Source organism: Otolemur garnettii, unplaced genomic scaffold (genome assembly GCF_000181295.1).
Source record: "Otolemur garnettii isolate 467f Iridium unplaced genomic scaffold, OtoGar3 scaffold00012, whole genome shotgun sequence".
In the NCBI taxonomy this organism is placed as follows: domain Eukaryota; kingdom Metazoa; phylum Chordata; class Mammalia; order Primates; family Galagidae; genus Otolemur; species Otolemur garnettii.
This window is the reverse complement of record NW_003852407.1, coordinates 27,163,871-27,183,049: the sequence shown is the minus strand read 5'-3', so window position 1 is coordinate 27,183,049 and position 19,179 is coordinate 27,163,871. Positions and strand designations below refer to the sequence as shown.

The following is a 19,179-nucleotide window of genomic DNA, read 5'->3' as shown; positions in this document are numbered from 1 at the left end:
ACCAATAGCATGGCTTAAAATAACAGAAATTTATTCTCTTACGTTTCTGGCATGTAGGAGTTTGAGATTAAGATGTCAGCAGGGTTGGGGCCTCCACAGAAGGGTTGAGCCCTGGGAGGAATCTGTCCCAGGCCTTTCTCTTACCTCCTGGTGTCCCTGGGACTTCCTGGGCTTGTGGCTGCATCGCTCTGATCTCTGCTTCTATCGACACATGCTGCTCTCACTGAGTGTCTCTGTCCCCATACCCTCTTGGTATGGGTCTGTGTCTCCTTTTCTTTTAAGGACACCAGTCAAACTGGCTTGGGGCCCTTCCTTACTGCCATGAATCCTCATCTTTCCTTGATTATACCTGCTAGGACCTCCTTTGTGAATAAGGTCATGTCCTCAGGTTCAGATCTTGGGCTTATCCTTTGGGGAGGCATGATTCAACCCTCTATAGCAGCACTGCTGTCCACTTTTCCTATAGACAGACCCTTACATGCATCTCTAATCGTTGCCTGGTGCTGACTGACTCCTCATGCCCCTGGGACCTTGTAAGGAAGGTGAGTCACCAAACATTCCAAGTCTTTAAAACCACAATGTGAGTCCTGCCTGACTCAACTGGGTTGCTCAGATTTGGGTCCCTGAGGGGATACCCAAGTCTTATCACAGGAAGCAAAGGAACAAAGAAGGAGGAAGAGGAGCCGTAGAATTCACAACAGGGTCAATCTCTGCAAACAGAACTTCGCACACAGTTTCTTGGGGATGCCACCACGGAAAAATAAAACCAAGAATGTTATAATGTTTTTAAAATCAGTTAAGACATCAGGAGGTAATGGATAGCCTTACCATTGTATTTTAGGTAGAAACTTTAAAAAGTTTTGACCGAACCCTCCCTGCCAGTGACAATGTAATAGCCTGGAAAATTCCTAGCTCAAGACTGAGGCGTGTCTATAGTTTTGCCCAAACCTAAGCGCATCAATAGGAATGGAATCTTACTTGTATCACCCTTAACCCAAGATGTGGAATTGTTTACTCTGACCTTACCAAAGAAACTGTAATAACCTCCTGGGTTATTACTATGCATGATCAAAATGGATTTGTCATAAAAGAGCCCTGGCAGATAATGTAAGAAAAACTTTCAGTTTGTTATATGACTATAAATTGCACAAATTGCCAATGGCAATTCCAGTGTAAATACTGGAAAAGCTTTTGGTTGCCTGGAAAGATTATTTCTTTATAAAATATTAGAGGAAAGACTGTTTGCCCCCCACCTCCAAATTTCCTAATGTTTCCTGATGTTTAGCAGAACCTTACTCTCAGTAAAAGAAATGACCAGAGATACCTGGAATTTGCAACAAAGGGAAAAACACAGCCTTTCACAATCAGACAACAAATTCTTTTGCAGTTGTATAAATTATTGCAAATGACCAAGCTGAAAACTTTGAATTTTCAAATTGAACTTGACTACTTATTGGTGTTAAAGTTTATCTTACTGAAAGAAGGTCCAACTGTTATAAATATTAATCTACTTTAAAATGAATTACAAAAATAATTCTAGGAATCCACAGTACTCAAGCTTTACTTAATTTAAATTGGTATAATTTTAGAGACAATTGGGAATAAGTTAAGTTGACTCACCTTCTCCATGTCTGAGCTAGACTTGGGCAAGGCATTTTGCCTTCCTGGGTCTCAGTTTCTGAATCTGTAAGCTGAAGTTTATTAAAATCATCTCTGACTCCCCATCTACATTTAAAATTCTGATTCTGTCTCTTCTTCAATCTCTGATTGTATCACAGGTAAAATTGCAAAATTATATTGCATAAATACCCCAGAAGCCTGTTATTTCGGTCAACCTCATTAGATTGAGATCATAAAGATACTTACCTTGTTGAAATTTTCATTTTTATAGCAACACAAATTGGCAAATATGGTAGAACCTCCTCCGTAGTTGACCAACTCCGTACACTGACCATCTCCTTAAGTGACCTAATTTTCATAGGCTGGACATGCACCACAGTACATAGCAGTATCGTAGGCCTTATGTTGACCATCTCCATATGTTGACCAGTTTGTTACAGGCCTGGGTAGTCAACTTCCAGAAGTTTCACTATATGTATATTCAATCAAATATAGGGGTAAAAAAGTAACTTTCTACCTACTTTTAATAAGGGAAGGTGTGTACCGCCAAAGTCTTTGAACAAGCAAAAGGTCTGCTCGGAAGATTTTATCAATCTTTGACAGTTACAAGGAACCTGGGGACCACTGCTTTTAAAAGCAATCATGATGTGACCACTTTCAGACTATTTCAAGATTGATTAAGGAGACAGCAGTCCACCCAGACAGCCAGAGGAGCCATCTGTACAACATGCCTTTTCTGAAGAATGGTGGCAACAGCCTTGTGGGACGACCTCTGTCTCCACCAGTCCTTGTAGATTTACTAAGTGTTTGTATTAGATGGAGAAATTAAATACCAGAAAAGATCATAGACTTGGCATTCTTGGAACAGGCATACTTCCAGCTAGGCATGAATCTCTGAGCCCTAACAACTTCCAGAGGTAATTCCTCTGATGCGTGTCATTGAATAATCAGAATGGGGCCTGCTGGGCCATGTGTGAGTGAGTGCTGGGACATGGTGGGGACTGCTGCACAGGGGACCTCAGAGCTCTCCCCTGCACTTCCCTGTCATCCTTCCTCTCCTGTGACACCAGCCTCTTCCCCTTATCTCTCTGGATGATCCTTCTCGGGCTGTTTCATGGGCTGTGTTTTCCTTCTGCACCAGATGGGGAGGACAGGTGGTGTGAGTTTGCACAAGGTTGATTCCTGTTTCTGCTGCCTGCTATCTGGATGACACAGGCACGGTGCTTCTCTCTTCTGGGCCTTTGGTCTGCATCCATAAAGTAGAGCTCCTGGAGGCACCCACCTCAACAAGTTCTATAGAACACCAGCCCCCAGCCCCAGTTTCATGGAAGACAATCCCTCGCAGGTGCCGTTTACAGTAGGCTCTGGGCTCCTGTGAGAATCTAATGCTGTAGCTGATGTGGCAGGAGGTGGAACACAGGCGGTGATGTGAGCAATGGGGAGCGGCTGTAAATACAGATGAAGCTTCACTGTCCCTCTGCTCACCTGCTATGTGGCCCAGTTCCTAACAGGCCACAGGTTGGTTGGAGACCACAGCTTTAGAGAGTGAAATATCCTATGCAAATACACTTAGAACAGTGCGTGACATGCACCATGTGCCCAGTAAGTACCAGCTGCCATGATTATTTGTGGAGGTCGTGGCTGTCTGCCTTCCTCTATGCTGTCTGCCTTTTCAACCAGCTTCAATAATGCCATTCCTGGATGATTCTGAGTCCTGATACCCCCTGACTGTCTTATCCCACCTTTGTTGCAAACCAATTTATCCTGGACTCTCTTACTGGTTTTACTTATCTAGCCTTGGACAAGTCCCCTGAGCTCTCTGTGCTGCTGTCTCCTCACATGTATAATGAAAGATTAGATTGGGTGATCTCTAATTCCAAAATTCTGTAGCTCTAATCCTGTCTCTGAAGCCCATGTCATTGTCTTGCCTTTCAAGCCATCTCTCCCTTTGGATTTAAAGGAAAAAAATCTACTTCATGGTGACAGCCTCTTTCTAGTCCTTAAACCTTGAACTCTGAGTGTCTCTTAGAATCAGCCTATGTCCCCTATTGCCAATCATGTGTCAACTTCCAGCACAGGACAGATAATCCACCTTCCTTTCCATGGCTCTCTGCTGTCAGCTACACCCTGGCTAAGTCCTTTTACCACTCCATATCTGGATGGTATTGGTGCTTTCCTAACTGACCTTCCTTCTCCTGGGTTACACATTCATTCATTCATTCATTTTTTTCTTTCTTTTCTATTCTTTTCTCCTTCCTTCTTTCCTTCCTTTCTTCTTTCCTTCCTTCCTTCCTTCCTTCTTACTTTCCCCTTAATCTAAGAGGAATATGCTAAATATGTGATTATACTGGAATTTTAAAATCTGTTTTCCCCATAATTTTGTTGGAAATATATGGGACTGTTAGTCTATGAAACTTGAAACAATGTTGAGATGTACATAAATGTTTGTGATTTATTCTCTTTAAGATTTTTTTGTCCTTGGCATGTGATTTTTGTTGTTGTTATTTTAACAAGGATGAAATGTCTCCCTCAGTTCCTTGTGAGGTTTTAGGGGGAGGTTATTTTGCCTTAAATTCTATTTCATATACTTTTTATTGCTCAAAGTGTACAAATACATACTCTAATTTGGATACTGTGTCTTATTGAAGGCACACTTGTCATTGGTCTCTTTTTTTTTTTTTTTTTGAGATAGAGTCTTAAGCTGTTGCCTTAGGTAGAGTGCAGTAGCATCATAGCTCACAGCAGCCTCCAACTTGGACTCAAGCAATCCTCTTGCCTCAGCTTTTCTATTTTTAATAGAGATGGTGTCTTGCTTTTTGCTCAGGCTGGTCTCGAACTCATAAGCTGAAGCTATCCACCCACTTTGGCCTCTCAGAGTGCTGGGATACAGGTGTGAGCCACCGTGCCTGGCCTCACTGGTCTCTCGTAACCAGTAAGGACAGTGCAGTGTGGTGAACGCCGTATCACAGGGACACAGGGCTGTGCAGGACACCCCTTCCACACACATACAGACCGACTTTCCATGCTCACCTGGCCCCCACGTGCCTTAGCTTGTGGTTTCTTTTCTTCTTTCTTCTCTAGCTTGGCTTTCTCACTTCTTCAAAACACTTTCTGTACATGTTCAGTTTCAGTTATGAAAAGCTCCCTGCCCCCCAAATTGTGACTCTCCTTCAAGGATTTGTGTTAGACGTCCAAACTCAAAGGTGGCAAAACGCCCTCCACAAGTCTGCAGAGATCTCCTCATGGTCTGGCCAATGCTTAGCTTAGCTGGCTCATCTCTCACATGGTGACTTAACTTTCCACATCCCTAGGTCCTGGATACTCAGGAAAATGTGCCCGAGTCAAGACTAACTGACACTATCTGCTCCCTCCCTCTCCTACACAGGGATGTGTCCATAGAAGGCACCAGATAATTCTTGGATGAATAAATGAATGCAGGAGGCAGACCGTGGGCTCTGGAGTTTGATGCAGGCATAACATGAAGGGTCTTGCGTGTTGAATGCACAGGGGTAGAGGCAGCCTAACGCATCTGGGCCTGATGCTCTGAGACACGGAGGGAGCAGCCACACACGAGCTGATGGGGTTGCATAACATTTGGCTGCAAGCCCACGGCCCTGAAGTTGACTTCCCTGAGCCCGCTTCCCCAGAGCTGCCAACCCGCAGGCAGCAGCAGCAGCAGCTGACACAGTCTTCTGGCTTTTGTGAGGGCAGCTTCTTGGAGAACAGAGAGTCTCCCGAGAGAAAGTGCCAAGTCAGGCAGATTGGAGGTCATTTCAAAAGATGTGCAGCCAGGCTTTTAAAAGGAAGCTTCCCTTTTCTTTCCTGCTGTGTGAAACGGCTTGAGTTTCTTGTTTGTGTACAGGATTCACATGGTCAGTCAATTCACATGATCTAAACAATGCATGAGTCTGGAATATAGGGAGTGTATTCTCCAAGGTTTGGCTTCCCTGGCCTCTCAGCCCCAGCCAGCCCGGCCAGGGTCCCGTTCACAGCTCAGGGCTCCCATCACTCTGCTCCGAGCTGGCTTTTCCTCACCCACTCTTGTGCTCTCCGCTGCTTCCAACATGCTGAGTGAGGCTTGGGGCTTGATCCTTTATTAATGACGTGGCTGTGCCCTCTCAGCCCACTCTCCTTCCCACTCTGTCAGCTCACATGCCTTCCGAAGTAAACAGGGAGACCAGTTTGCAACAAAACAACAAAACAGACTTTTGTCTGTGTGGTCTCACCTGCCAAACCTGACCCGTGTTCACCGGTGGTGTCCACTGTGCGAACTGCTCATTTGCAACCTACATTCAATTAACGTGCCCTTGGCCAGAAGCCCTGCACGTCTGGGAAATGAAACCTCTAGACTTCAGAAGGCTGAGCTGTCAGGCTGGCGCTTCACGATGACCACACTGTCCCCTGTGCACGGTGCTCTTTCCTTCTCTGCCAGGCATCTCCAAAGGCTCACTTCTGTTCCAAAGTTCCTCTCTCTGATGCTTTTTATTTGGGGAGGGGTTACCTGCACCCTCTTCTTTCCCATCTCTAGACCACTGGAGTTCTTGTGCTCCACACTCGCCAGCTCTTCACAAATAAGGAATCATCTGGAGGACAGACTTTCTGTTTTTCTTGGCAGCACTCTGATCATGTTTATGCTGAGCGTCACAGAGAGCAGGTGTTATTAATCTGGGCCACAGGAACCCTCTGATAGGGACTGGAGTGTGTGTAAGAGCGAGTAGGTGTGTGGTGAGCATTTTTCTGAAAAGATGGCCCATGTTCTTCTGCTTCCCAGAAGGGTCTCTGATCCCCTCCCGAAGTTTGCAGCCCACTGTGCTAGAGTGACCCACTTCACGCAGAACATTCACACTCTATAGCTACGATGCTCCTAGCATGGTTTCTTGTATACTTTCTTTCTTACAAAACAATTTCTGTAGGTATCAGGTAGGAAGAAAGGTGAGAGGGATGGGGCTGGAAGAACTGAACTGCCATTTGCCTTGTCAGCAGGTTTTGTGGGCAAAGCCAGTTTGTCCTCTCAGGTGTTCTGAGTGGGTAAAGCGCACCCATCTGCTCCCCTTGGCCAAGAACACAGCAAGCGTAATCATAGTGAGTACCCGTCTGAGAGCCAGGCACTGTCTGAAGGTTTTTACCTGCATTATCTTATTTAATCCTCGCAGTAACCCTATACAGCAGGTGTCATTATTTACACTTTAAGAGATAAGGAAGCTTGATTGTAAAGAGGTGAATTTGCCTAAAGTCCAATAAGTGCCCGAATTGAGATTCTAACCTAGGTTGCCTGGTTCCAAATTCGTGCTCTCAATCAAATATGAAATCCTTCATCTGGTTATAAGTAGGTATTTGCCAAAAAGCAAACTTAATGGGGTATAAGGTATGCTTTTTAGAATCGTCACCAGAGTAGGATATATTCATAAGTATTAGGAGGTAGATGACAGCTTACTTTTGGTATTTTCCATATGCCAATTAAAAAATAAAATAAAAGAAAGTAATCTAGGTGACCCCTGGCTAACAAATTCCCTTTGTTGATGTACATAAGACTCTTAGTATGCAGTGTGCTTCAAAGTACAGTAGGATTTGGTTGACCACTTAAAGGACTGTAGCAAACTGGTCAACACAAGGTGGTCAACATAAGGAACTCGGCCTACTGTACTGGTATAGTCTACTGCATATGGATACTGTGGTTCAGGATGTTGAAAGCAAAAAGTACCAAAAAAGTCAAAAATGTTAAAAAAAAAAAACTCCACATTTCTAATATAGAGAACTTCCACAGTTGACCCCCTCCCTACACTGACCACCTCCTTAAGGTACCCTAATTTTCAAAGACCAGACAAGCACCACATCAGCACAGTAGGCCTAGTTCCTGATGTTAACCACCTCTGTTTGTTGACTAGTTTGTTACAGTCCCTTGGGTAGTCAACTCACAGAGGGTCTACAGTATTTCCTGAGTCCCACAAAATAGGATCTGTGGGCAGATAGATCCCAGCTGTGGGACCTGGTGCCCGAGCTGCCAAGGTTCCCGCCAACCCCCCACATTCTCCTCTTCCCCACCTGGAGTACTGGGCTGCCCCCTCTGCTCTGCTGCCGGTGTTTCCTTTTCTGCTCTGTGCCTCAGTTGCAGGGACCTGCAGATGGGTGACTCAGAGCTTCCCCCGGGAGCGCCCCTGAGCTCCTGCACTTGCAGGTGGCAGCTCCTTGCCACCCCACCAGGCCCGCCTTAGCTTTCCTCTCAAGACCCTCACTGCTGCTCTATTCTCAGCCTCACATGGGGCCCAGGACCCACTCACTATATCACCCGAGCTAGAGAACTGGGGGTCTTCCTACCTCTCTCCTCTTTCTTTTCTCATCATCCAGAACATTATAAGTCTTAGCATCTTTACCCCCAAATAGTTTGGGAGCCCATGCCCCCTGTCCATCCCAAATCCCTTTGCCCTGGGTTCTTACTCAAAAGCCGGCAGCTGTTGGAACCCCCACTTCCACCTCCACCACGTCCATTCACACTCTCCCCTCCTTAACAGCTTTCCATGACAGCGATACATAGTTTGAATCCATGTGCCAGGCACTGTGCGTGAGCCAGGCACTCCCTCCTCTGTGCTTACAGCAGTCCTGGGAGGCAGCATGCATTCTTACTGAGCAGAAAAGTAAGGCTTTGAGATATTAAGTAGCTTGCTAAGATCATAGGTCTCATGTGGCCTGTCTTGAATGCACAGGTCTCAGCCACTACTATGTGCTCTGGCCTTACTGCAATTGTGTTGTCCCCTGGATATGCTGGGCAGTTTCCCGCTCTGTTCCTTCTGTCTGGAGTGCCCACCCACCTCCTATACCATGACTCTGTCCTGTAAAGCTCAGCTTAGCAGTCACCTCCCCCAGGGAAACTAATCATTGTCTTGGGCTGGGTCCCCTGCTGCTCCTCTGAACCCTGGTTAGACCTGTGTGTATGTTGTCCTCATTTCTGCTCCTGGGCTCTCTGCAGCAGACATGCAGGCACAGGGGCCAAGTCTGTGATAGCACTGAGCCAACCACCCATGATGGACACCTGTGACCATCCGCAATGGTCAGTGGTCAACGCCCTGCTTTCTGTATGCACCTTCTCTCTGCTTCTTTCCATTCTGCCTTGGAATGCAAGCTGCCTCGCAGGCAGCTGTCATTTTTTACCGAGCTCTGTGCACCTGCTGTGCTGAAGAGCAGGTGTGTACCTCAGAATTGTATAGAAAGATGATAAGTTTTGTTCCCTTTACTCTGGGCACAGATGCAAACCCAGAATCACAGGGCGGCAGTGCGACCGATGTGCCTCCGGGTTTCACCGCTTCCCTGAGTGTGTGCCCTGCCATTGCAACAGAGATGGGGCTGAGCCAGGAGTGTGTGACCCAAGGACGGGGGCTTGCCTCTGCAAGGTGAGATGGGTGGTACCATGCCAGGGCCGCCAGCCTCCGGTCAGGGAGGAAATGCTTTGTGTGGAGTTAACTTAGAAAAGTACACAGAATATGGGACTGACCGCAATAGGGTTCATAAGGTGTCTAGCATTTTGTATCTTTACTTCATTTCATAGAAATAGTCAGAGATAGAAGAACCTCTTTCACCCTTGGAGAGGCCAGGAAAAATCTGATGACAGGTATAGACCGTCACCAGAACAATCAACACACATTTTTATCTACAATTTCATGAGGTTCATAGGTTTCCATATAGCCTATTTCTGGACCATGGACCCCAGGTTATCATCTCTGCTCCACGGGGTCCTGCCAGGTTGTAGGAGACCCCTGAATTCCCCACAGATGTCTTGAGTGGCGGGAGTGGGATGGACCAGTCTCTTCCTACTGTGACTCCTCCTGGCACTGTTTCTCTACCTGCAAGGTGCCGAGGGCTATCTTATGAAATTGAGGGAATGCCTGCTCCCATTTGTGTGGGGTATAAAATTGTAAACAATTAACGTGGTATGAAAGCCTAACAATTACATATCCTTTGATGTTTTGTTAACATCCATGTCCTAACATCTCAGGCTGGTGTTTAATTTGTGTAAGTGGCTAATTGCGCTCAGAGAAGCTCTGGAGGGATGAGCTCTTCCTTCATGTTTTGCTCCAACAGGAAAATGTGGAAGGCTCCGAATGTCACGTGTGTCGAGAAGGATCCTTCCACTTGGACCCAGCCAATCCCAAGGGCTGTACCAGCTGCTTTTGTTTTGGAGTCAGTAATCGTTGTCACAGCTCACACAAGCGAAGAGCTAAGGTGGGAACAGACCCAAAGCGCCCTGGGACTTTGTAGATGGATTTGTTAAAACAGTTGCCTTGGCTGTTCCTTGGCCTGCAGTGTTTTTTATTCTTGTTCCCTGAATTTGTAGGGTGTCTGCTCAAATGTCACCTGCTCAGAGGGGCTTTCCCTTACTCCTTACAAAATAGCATTCCCTGGTCACCCTCTCTGACCGTACTCTGTGTTCTCCACAGCATTAATCACTCCCTGACATATGGGGTGTCCATAAAGTTTGTGTGCAATTTAAAATAGTTGTCTCTTTTAAATTTTACATTTTATTTTAATATTTAATATCCATCTTCCTCCACCACTAGAATGTAAGCTCCTTAAAAACAGGATCTGGAATATAAGAGGTGCTCTATAAATACTCATTGAGTGAGTAGAGTTTGTTGTTTTCTTCCTTCAAAGAAAACCCTGTTTCTGTACTCACAGCACACTGACACCAAATATGTGGGGGATTTGCTTCACACCAAGGATTCTCCAATCCTCTCCAGACACCTACTGGGTGTCCCACAATTCAACTCAATCCTGACGCTCTCTACCTGGAGGTAGCATCAGACCTCACAGGTTGAAGGCTCAGTCCTGCAAGACTGCCCCCCTTTTCAGATGCCCATTGCAAGTTCTAGGCCTCCAGTACTTCCTATAGATCTGGCTGTAGGGGATCCCACCACCCCCTCCTCATGCTTTGATAATTTCCTATAACACCTCACAGAACTCAGAGAAACACCTTACTTACTATTGCTTGTTTATTACAAAGGACATGACAAAGCAGGTGTGTGGGGTGGGTTCCAACAGTGTCCCAAGCACAGGACTTGGGGTGTGTCACCCTCCCAGCACTCACATGTGTTCACCAACACAGGGGACCTTTGAAACCAAAATTTAGGGCTTGTATGGGCATTTCAGTATGCAGGCACGATTGATTAAATCATTAGCCATTGGTCAGGGGTGGGGCTAAAAGTCCCAACCCTCTAATCATGCCTTGATCTTTCTGGCAGCCAGTCCCATCCTGAAGCTACTGAGGGACCCCAACCACAGTCATCTCATTAGCAAAAAGACTCTTGCCACAGCAGAGATCCCAAGGGTCTCAGAAGCTCTACTGTGAGGAACTGGGGACTGAGACCAAATGTGTGTCCTATGACAAAAGATGCTCCTGTCACCCTGATCATTTGAGAGAGAGCTTCAGGAGCTCTTTCTTCACCAAGACCTATGGATAAACCCAACTGTTAAATAGATACCCCTTACTATTGCACAACAGCACACCCCTCACTTCTCTTTTCTTCTTCTCTTCTTCCTATTTTACTTTTCTTTTCTTTTTTTTATTAAATCATATATGAATGCAGTCATGGCCCATTTTACTTTTATTTTCACTTATCTGCCATATCTTTGGCCACTGTTAAAGTTAATTCATGAAACTAAAACATTTGCTGTCTTCCTCATTCCATGAGCCAGTAGTCCTGCGCTTGCTCTCTCTGTGTGACGTCTTAGATCCAATAAGTATTGAAAGAAACTATTTTCTGTATTCCACTCCCTCCTCCTGAAAGGAATTCAGCCTTCTAATTGGACAAAAAAAAAATTAGTTTGTAAATCTGCTCTAAAGTCCCCTTTCCTTACCTCCCTCGCATCCCTGGGAACTGGAAAACATTAATTCTAACCTATGCCTAATGAGTTCTTCCTTTTTCTTACCTTAAAGCTAACTGGTTTCCTTTGTGACCAGGGAAAGATTTAATTTTGATGCTCCATTTAGAGAAAAATAATGTTGGCAGGCCACTGTATTCCACATCACATTTTTCTCTGTAAGGTGCTCACTATTAAAAGATGCCCATAGTCCTAGTTATTATTCAAACAGCCATTTAGTGATTATTGAAATACTCACTGAACACCTGCTAATTGTTCACTAGCAGGATGTGTGTTAGGATACAAAGATAATCCGACATGTGTATGGCCACTGCCCTCCAAGAACTCCCCGTGACAGGGGTCAGATGGGGGCTCTGTCATGGGGGCCTGAGGGGTGAGCTCAATAGGAGACACATCTAGGGGGTCCTTGAAGCCGGTGACAGCTGCATGAATGTTTCTGTTGACTAGTGCAGGGTCACCAAGGAAGCCACACCCACACATTTCTGTCCGTTGCTTTCGTGTTCTAGTTCGTGGATATGAGGGGCTGGCGCCTGGAGACTGCGGACGGAGTGGACATCGCTGTCTCCTTCAACCCAGGCAGCAACAGTGTGGTGGCGGATCTCCAGGAGCTGCCCGCGACAGTCCGCAGTGCGTCCTGGGTTGCACCCCCTTCCTACCTGGGGGACAAGGTAATGATGTCCCGTCGCTCCTCTGAGCCCTCTGTGGGCCTCTTGTATCACTTGAGCATAAGCCTCAGGTCAGTTTACTACCATTTTAGGAGTTAGGTAAAGTGATTAAAAACTGAGACCTTGCTGTGAGGGGCTGAGCAAGAGCCTCCCCTCCCGTGCCCCCAGGTGTGAGCCCCCAGCAAAAGAAATATGCACAATGGTTTTTTTCCATTTTTACTTAATGCCAAAGAAGTTTCCTAAGTTCCATTACATGCTATCTGTTGCAAATGGGACACGTCTCTGACTCCGTCTTCTGGGTAGGAGACTGTGGGTCTTGCTGGGTGGGCGTGGGGGGCATTGATTCCTGCTTATGATCTAGCTCTCCCTGACTTCATACTCCCCTTCATCTCTACATGGCTAGCCTGTGTGCTGATAGGTTATCTGTACCATGTAACAAACTGCACCAACACTTTGCAACCTAAAGGAACAGTTACCATCTTGACATTCCTATGGATTGGCGATTTAGGAGAAGATGGCCCAGAGTCCCCTGGTTGCTGTTGGTCAGGGCCATGGTCATCTGGGCCTGGAGGATAGCTTCCAAGTTCACTCACACGGTTATTACCAGGCCTCTGCTCCATGCTGGCTGGTGCTGGAGGCATCCGTTCCCCATCACAATGAGACCCTACTTAGACTACCTGAGGGTTGTCATGACAGGGCAGCTGGCTTCCATCAAAACAAATGATGGATGTAAATATCTTAACACAATAATCAAGTAAATGAGGCGAAAGCTATGTTGATCGGTTTGATGTAACCACGTCAGATTGTATAAAAAAACCAACACATTTTACCCCATATATGCATAAATGTATTCATGATCTATAAATAAATAAATAAAAACAAATGATGGGCAGGGTGGAGAAAGACAGTAGATTAACTCAAGATGCAGCCGCAATCTTTTTATAACCTAATCTCAGAACTAGCACACGCTCGCTCCCTCGTTCTGTTCATTAGAAGTGAGTCACTAAATGCAGCCCGCACTCAAGGGGAGGGGAGTTGGGCTCCACTTTTTGAAGGTAAGAATACAAAGAATTTGTGGGCATAATTTTAAATGAACCTTACTCCATCAGAAAGGCAGTACTTAACCTGAATAAGGCTATAAGTACTTAACCTGGTGGAGTAGAAACACATTCTTCTCAGTAAAGTATCACAAGAATGGAAAAGCAAATATCCAATGTACTCAATCCTAACACGAAGCCAGTAGGTGATCTAATACATGCCCACATAAGAGAAAAACTCAATTCAATCAAGTTGTGGGGAGGGGGAAGCAGGAAGAAGGTTGGGGTGCTCCTACTGGCCTCAATGTAGGGGTATATGGCACACCTTCTGGGTGCAGAATGTAATTACAAGAGGAACTCTACCTAACAAATTTCAAATATTGTGACCTGGTTGTTTGTACCCTCACATTAACCTGGGAAAAAAAAAAAAAAGATGTTATCCTGGAATACGTCCAGACTTGAAGTTCATGGCCCTAGGAGGCTTTGCCAGGTTACAGACGCCGGGGAAAAGCGTCTGCTGATGGGGAGCCCAGAAGATCAGCTTTTTCCTCCTTCTCAAGTGTTGGCATTTTCTGTAGGGTATTTTGTTCTGTCTGATTGGAGGTGAGTTTACCTCTGATTTCCATCCTTTGGTCCTTCCTTCCTTCTTAATTGTTCTTTACTTAATTAAGGGTGGGAGGTGTCAGGGCCAGAGGTGGAGCAGCTCTCAGAAAACCACAGCCATTCAGCTCTGTGGGACCTTACTGCTTCTGCCGCAATGAGAAGAGGTCCAAACACCACTGGAGTAGTCAGTCATGGCTTCCGAACTCAGCGGAATTCACAAGAACTTGGGAAATAGTCACCATCTGCTTTCAGGGGAATTTTTTGGGGGGATGAGGCATTTATTTTTAGAGGTTCATTTTGTGACTGATAGATATCGCCCACTTCTCTCAGTTAAAAGAGAAATAAATGGCCTAGATATTCTAGAACATCTGTGAGTTAAATAAACATTCTAGCTTAGTAATCATCTAGGGGGAAAAAGGATCTTATTTGTTGCAGTATGAATATTATTTTTCTTTTTAATAGAAGTATTGTCTTCCTTGTAACAATCATGTTCATGTTAAACATTTTCAATGATAAAAAGTCTCCTAAAGCAGAAAGTTGAAATCATCATCCTCAATCCCAGTCTCTAGATAGAACCCTTGCTGGCGGGTGACTGGGTACCTTTCCAGACTCTATGTGCCTCTGCTTGTTTTCTGCAGGTCCTTCTTTAATTCGTGTGCTATTGATGCCGTTGTGTCCATTTTAGGTTTCCTCGTACGGTGGCTACCTCACTTACCAGGTCAAGTCCTTCGGCTTACCCAGTGACATGGCTCTCCTGGAGAAGAAGCCGGATGTGCAGCTCACTGTAGGTGTCAGGACACAACCCGCGGGGCAGGAGGTGACAGTTTCAGTTGGTGCTGACTTAAAGACTTCTTCATATGTGGCCTATAAGACATTTGGATTAAGTCACTTCTAATAATTTGTAGAAACTAAAAGAAAGTGTAGAGCAGGGGTGTCTGACCTTTTTTTTTTCCTGCCATACATTGGAAGAAGAGTTGTCTTGGGCCACACATTACACAAACACTAGGAAAAGCTGATCAGAAAAAAAAAAAGTTCATGCATATTTTTCCTGATATTTGACACCACAGATAAGCAAATTTCTCACAAAATCAGTAGGTCTGCCCCCTTCTCTCCCCCGCCCCCCCACCCCCCGCAGATGGGACACCCATGGAAGCATGTAGAATCCTCAGGATTCTGCTTCCTCTGACCAAAAGGTTTCTCTCTTCTCCTCTCCCAAAGTACTTAACTGTATTTTCCCTTGCCTCTCACAAGTTACTGGCTCCTGTTAAACTTTTTTCCTGTTTCTAGCATATCAATTTGGTTTCATAAATGTTTTTGAGCCCTGCCCGTGTGCAAGACCATATTGCTGAGCTCTGCAAAGGATGGGTGCCCCCTTTCCTCAAAATGGAGATAGGATTAGAGTAATATGCTAGTAACTCCAATCCACCCAGCAGTGTTTGAGGACAGTCCAAGCAAAGCTCTAGGGCAACTGGGGTCTGAGTAAAGGGGCTGGGAGTTGTGTGGTCTGAGACATACTCAGAAGGTTTCATGGTTCATTTTGAGCCAGGCCTTTAACAATGGGCATAAGAAGAGAACTGCCCCTCTAGGGGCAGGGACTAAGGTAAACTGAGGCAGGAAGCAGTGCAAGGCAGGAGTCTGTGCTCAAGGGATGATCAGCTGGTCATATTATCAGTGTGTGCTGAGTCCTGCACACAAGCCTGGAAGGGTTTGATGCTGTGAAAGAAATCTAAATTGATATGGTTGGGGGGTCTTTGGTGCTTTGAGAAGTAACAACCTCCACATGCTGTGTGCCTGGCACACAATCCAGAGTTGGCATCTAAAACATTCCTTGAGGGCAGGAGTGATGTCACATCCTACTTGGAATTCCCCACAATGCAGGCCACAGTACCTTGAACATAGGTTAGGGTGCCATTGAATGAAGTTGGCTTTATTTCTGGGGTCTGCTCTGTGATTAATGCAAGGGAATTACAGTTTCTCAGAGAGATTTCTCGGGCCGAGCACTATAAACAGGCACCAACAAATCTGATATACCTCATCACAGCCAAGGGCCTCACATTCTTGGTTCAGGGGCTGCCATACTGTGTTTTGTTTTCACCGGTATATAAAATTCTACCGAATTGTTGGCCAGGCACCGTGGCTCATGCCCGGAATCCCAGCACTCTGGGAGGCCGAGGCAGGTGGATTGCTTGACCTCAGGAGTTCAAGACCAGCTTGAGCAAGAGTGAGACCCCGTCTCTACTAAAAATAGAAAAATTATCTGGGCATTGTGGCAGGTAAATGTAGTCTGAGCTACTGAGAAGCTTGAGGCAAGGGGATCTCTTGAGCCCAAGAGTTTGAGGTTGCTGTGAGCTATGATGGCAGCACTCTACCAAAGGTGATAGAATGAGACTCTTTCTCCAAAAAAAAAAAAAAGGTGGAACAACCAAACAAAAATCTATTGAATTGTTGTTTAGGAATCTCCAAGGAACCCTTGCAGAATATGTTGAAAAAAAAAATAAAAGTAGCGATTTTAAAGTTATAGTTGAAGGAAAAATAGCTACACCGTAAGAATGCTGTCACAGCCTTGCTATTATTTCAGGCTCAGATTTTTGCAGAGCATCTCACAGTTCCGGCCATTAGCAGACCTATTTTTCAGCGCCAAAGAGTTTATTATGCAAACTATTATAGTTCACTGAGAGGTAATGACCAAAATTTCTTCTTAATTTTCCCTTCAAACACAGAAAATAATTTAGGCTCATGAATCATTTACTCTGGCTCTTTGTTCCAGACAGGCTGTAATTAAGAGCCCCTGGGGCATGTTTCTTAGATTAAGGTTTCAATGATATGTGATTCCAGCTGATGCTCTGGAGTACCAGCCTTAGTGAGTGGAACTCTGTGGGGTTTGGTTCTATAGCAGAAAGGCTGGAGTGTGTGTGTTTTCAGTGGGACTGCCAATGGCAGGTATTCCCTGTCCCATCCTACCTTCCTGAGAGTTGCTCCAGAGCCATTGAGACAGGTAGGGTGGAGGCCCAGAGTGAGTGAGGCTGGGTCCTGCAGGGGGAGGCTGCAGGTGAATACCGCCCGGCACCTGCCAGCTCTGCCCCTCCCTGGCACAGTCCCCCTTCCCTCCCCACCTCCTTAGTAATCCACCCACCAAAGTACTTGCTTCCTATCACAATCTGAAAGCAGCACTTTCTGCATTTACCACAAAGCCTGGTCTTTAAAAAAAAAAAAAAAAAAATCCCATCTTTTTTTAGTCCAGGGAATTTTCCTGATTTCCTGTTTGTGAAAAGGTACTGTGTTCACGGTTATTATTCTGTCTCCATGTCATTAATCCTTTCACCAGTCAGTTAATTCTGAGCTATTTGTTAAGAGTCAGGCATTTCATAGAATAGGGATCCGGGGAAGTTTTTTTCTTAGATCAATTATAAATCTCGAAAACATCCCAAGCGAGGCAGTGACACACTCCCGGTTTTCTCTCCACAGGGCCAGCACATGTCTGTCATCTATGAAGAGCCCAATGGCCCACGGCCAGACCGGCTCCATCACGGGCGCGTGCAGGTGGTTGAGGTAAAGGAAAGTTCCTGACGGCCCTTTCTGCTTTTTGCCTTAACTGTTTCAGAAAATCCTAATTTTGTTATAAGATTTTAAAAACATAAATTATATTTATATAAAAGTAAATGTATATATGCTGGTTAAGCATCCCTGATCCCCAAACCTGAAATCCAAAATGCTCCAAAATCCAAAACTATTTGATTGCCAACATGACATTAAAAGGGAAATGCTCACCAGAACATTTCAGACTTGGGGTTTTCTGATTAGGGATGTTCCATCTATAAGTAAAATGCAAAATATTCCACAATCTTAAAAAAATCTGAAACCTGAAACACTTCTGGTCCAAACCATTTCAGACAAGAGACGCTTAATCTGTATAGATTTAAAATACAAATGATGTAAAATATAAAATGATTGGTGCTCCGGAGGCTTTATACTATCTTTCCCGTACTTTAGCATGAGCTCGCCTGTTTCACAATTAATTATCCTTGTCTTATAAATTCCATAAGCTAGAAAATGGTACCGCATAATTTCCTCTCATTCTCAGGTCTCCTCCGTACCAAGACCTATTTAGTGTCTAAAAAATGCTTGGGATGGGTGGACAGCAAAACCACAAAAATATCTTACAAGAAAGTAGTATAGCTAAATATAGGAAAGCTCATCAGATCATAAAACATTTTATTACACCTATTTGGTTACAACTATTCCTTAAAAATAGTGTTCCATTTATATTATCCAGTGTGTCCCATACCTAAAGTTGAAACTTTTTGAGTACCTCGAACTTGCAGACATATTTTAACATTTCTGTATACCTGTGCAGTGGAATGTTCCTTGGCAATAAAATAAACAAAGTATTGATGCCTACTACAACATGGACGGATCTCAGGAACATGATACTACATAAAAGAGGCAAGACACAAAAGACCACATGGTTCTATTAGGTGAAAAAGTTCATGACAGCTAAAATGGTGAAGGAAGAACCCCCAGAAATTCACTCGTCCCTATAAGCAATGAGAAAATTGGTACCAAAAAAAGAAAAATAGTTAGCGTCAACTTTTTCAGAACTGTGGAAATTAATCAAAACCTTGCAGCCATTTAGAAAGTATTTATTATAGGAAAAAAATGACTGAATTGCTGTAAGAACAGTGAGCTTTTTGGCATTCAACTTGCCTCTCCCCGGCTTCACAGGAGTCTTGCAAACCAGCAGCTCCAAATCATGGTGAACTCTAGCAGCCTGGCAGCCGCTAGAGAAAGCAAAGTGAGACTGGAGTTCCTTCAAAGCCTCCTTTCCCAGACAACTATCATAATTTGACAATCTGGAGGTTTTTCAGAAGATCCCAATTGCAAGTTTATCTTTATTTGACCTGACTGGAGTTTTTCCCCTGGGACTGTTGTGGAAAAATTGAAATTATTTAACATCATTGCTGCCTGAGGTAGTTGGAGCAAACAATAAGATATCACAGAGCTGAAAAAGCTGGGGATTGAGATGTTCACAGGTGCTTTGAAAGGCTCAGCCATGGTCCTGGGAATGTAGCAGGCTGTGCACAGATGAGGAATGTGCAAATATCAGGATTGGTATATACCAGGGCATGTGTGCACTCTGAGGAAAGACCCGAGAAGGCTCTAATCTCTCCCCTATGGCTGATGTGGAGACTATACAAGCAGGAAGTGAGGGCTAAGGTAGAGTTATCAACTCGCTGCCTGAGAGTTGAATTTTGAAAATACAAGGAGACTTTTTGTTTCTAGGCATTTAAGGAAATTTTGTCCAATCCTTGGCTGATCACTAAGCTAACAAAGCAGGGATGTTAGTGGACACATGACAAATAATACAGACTTTTGAGAATTAGTTC

At 44.8% G+C, this 19,179-nt stretch overlaps 1 protein-coding gene across 1 annotated transcript in view; it reads left to right on the top strand.

Moving 5' to 3' along the window:
* Positions 1–19,179, top strand: part of LAMA3 (laminin subunit alpha 3) — a 245,007-nt gene that overhangs the window by 145,694 nt on the left and 80,134 nt on the right. Inside the window, exons 32-36 of the mRNA XM_012802016.2 lie at positions 8,861–9,005; positions 9,694–9,834; positions 11,997–12,158; positions 14,481–14,579; positions 17,261–17,344. Of these exons, the coding sequence (XP_012657470.1) occupies positions 8,861–9,005; positions 9,694–9,834; positions 11,997–12,158; positions 14,481–14,579; positions 17,261–17,344 (631 nt within the window). The remainder of the gene's footprint in view (positions 1–8,860; positions 9,006–9,693; positions 9,835–11,996; positions 12,159–14,480; positions 14,580–17,260; positions 17,345–19,179) is intronic.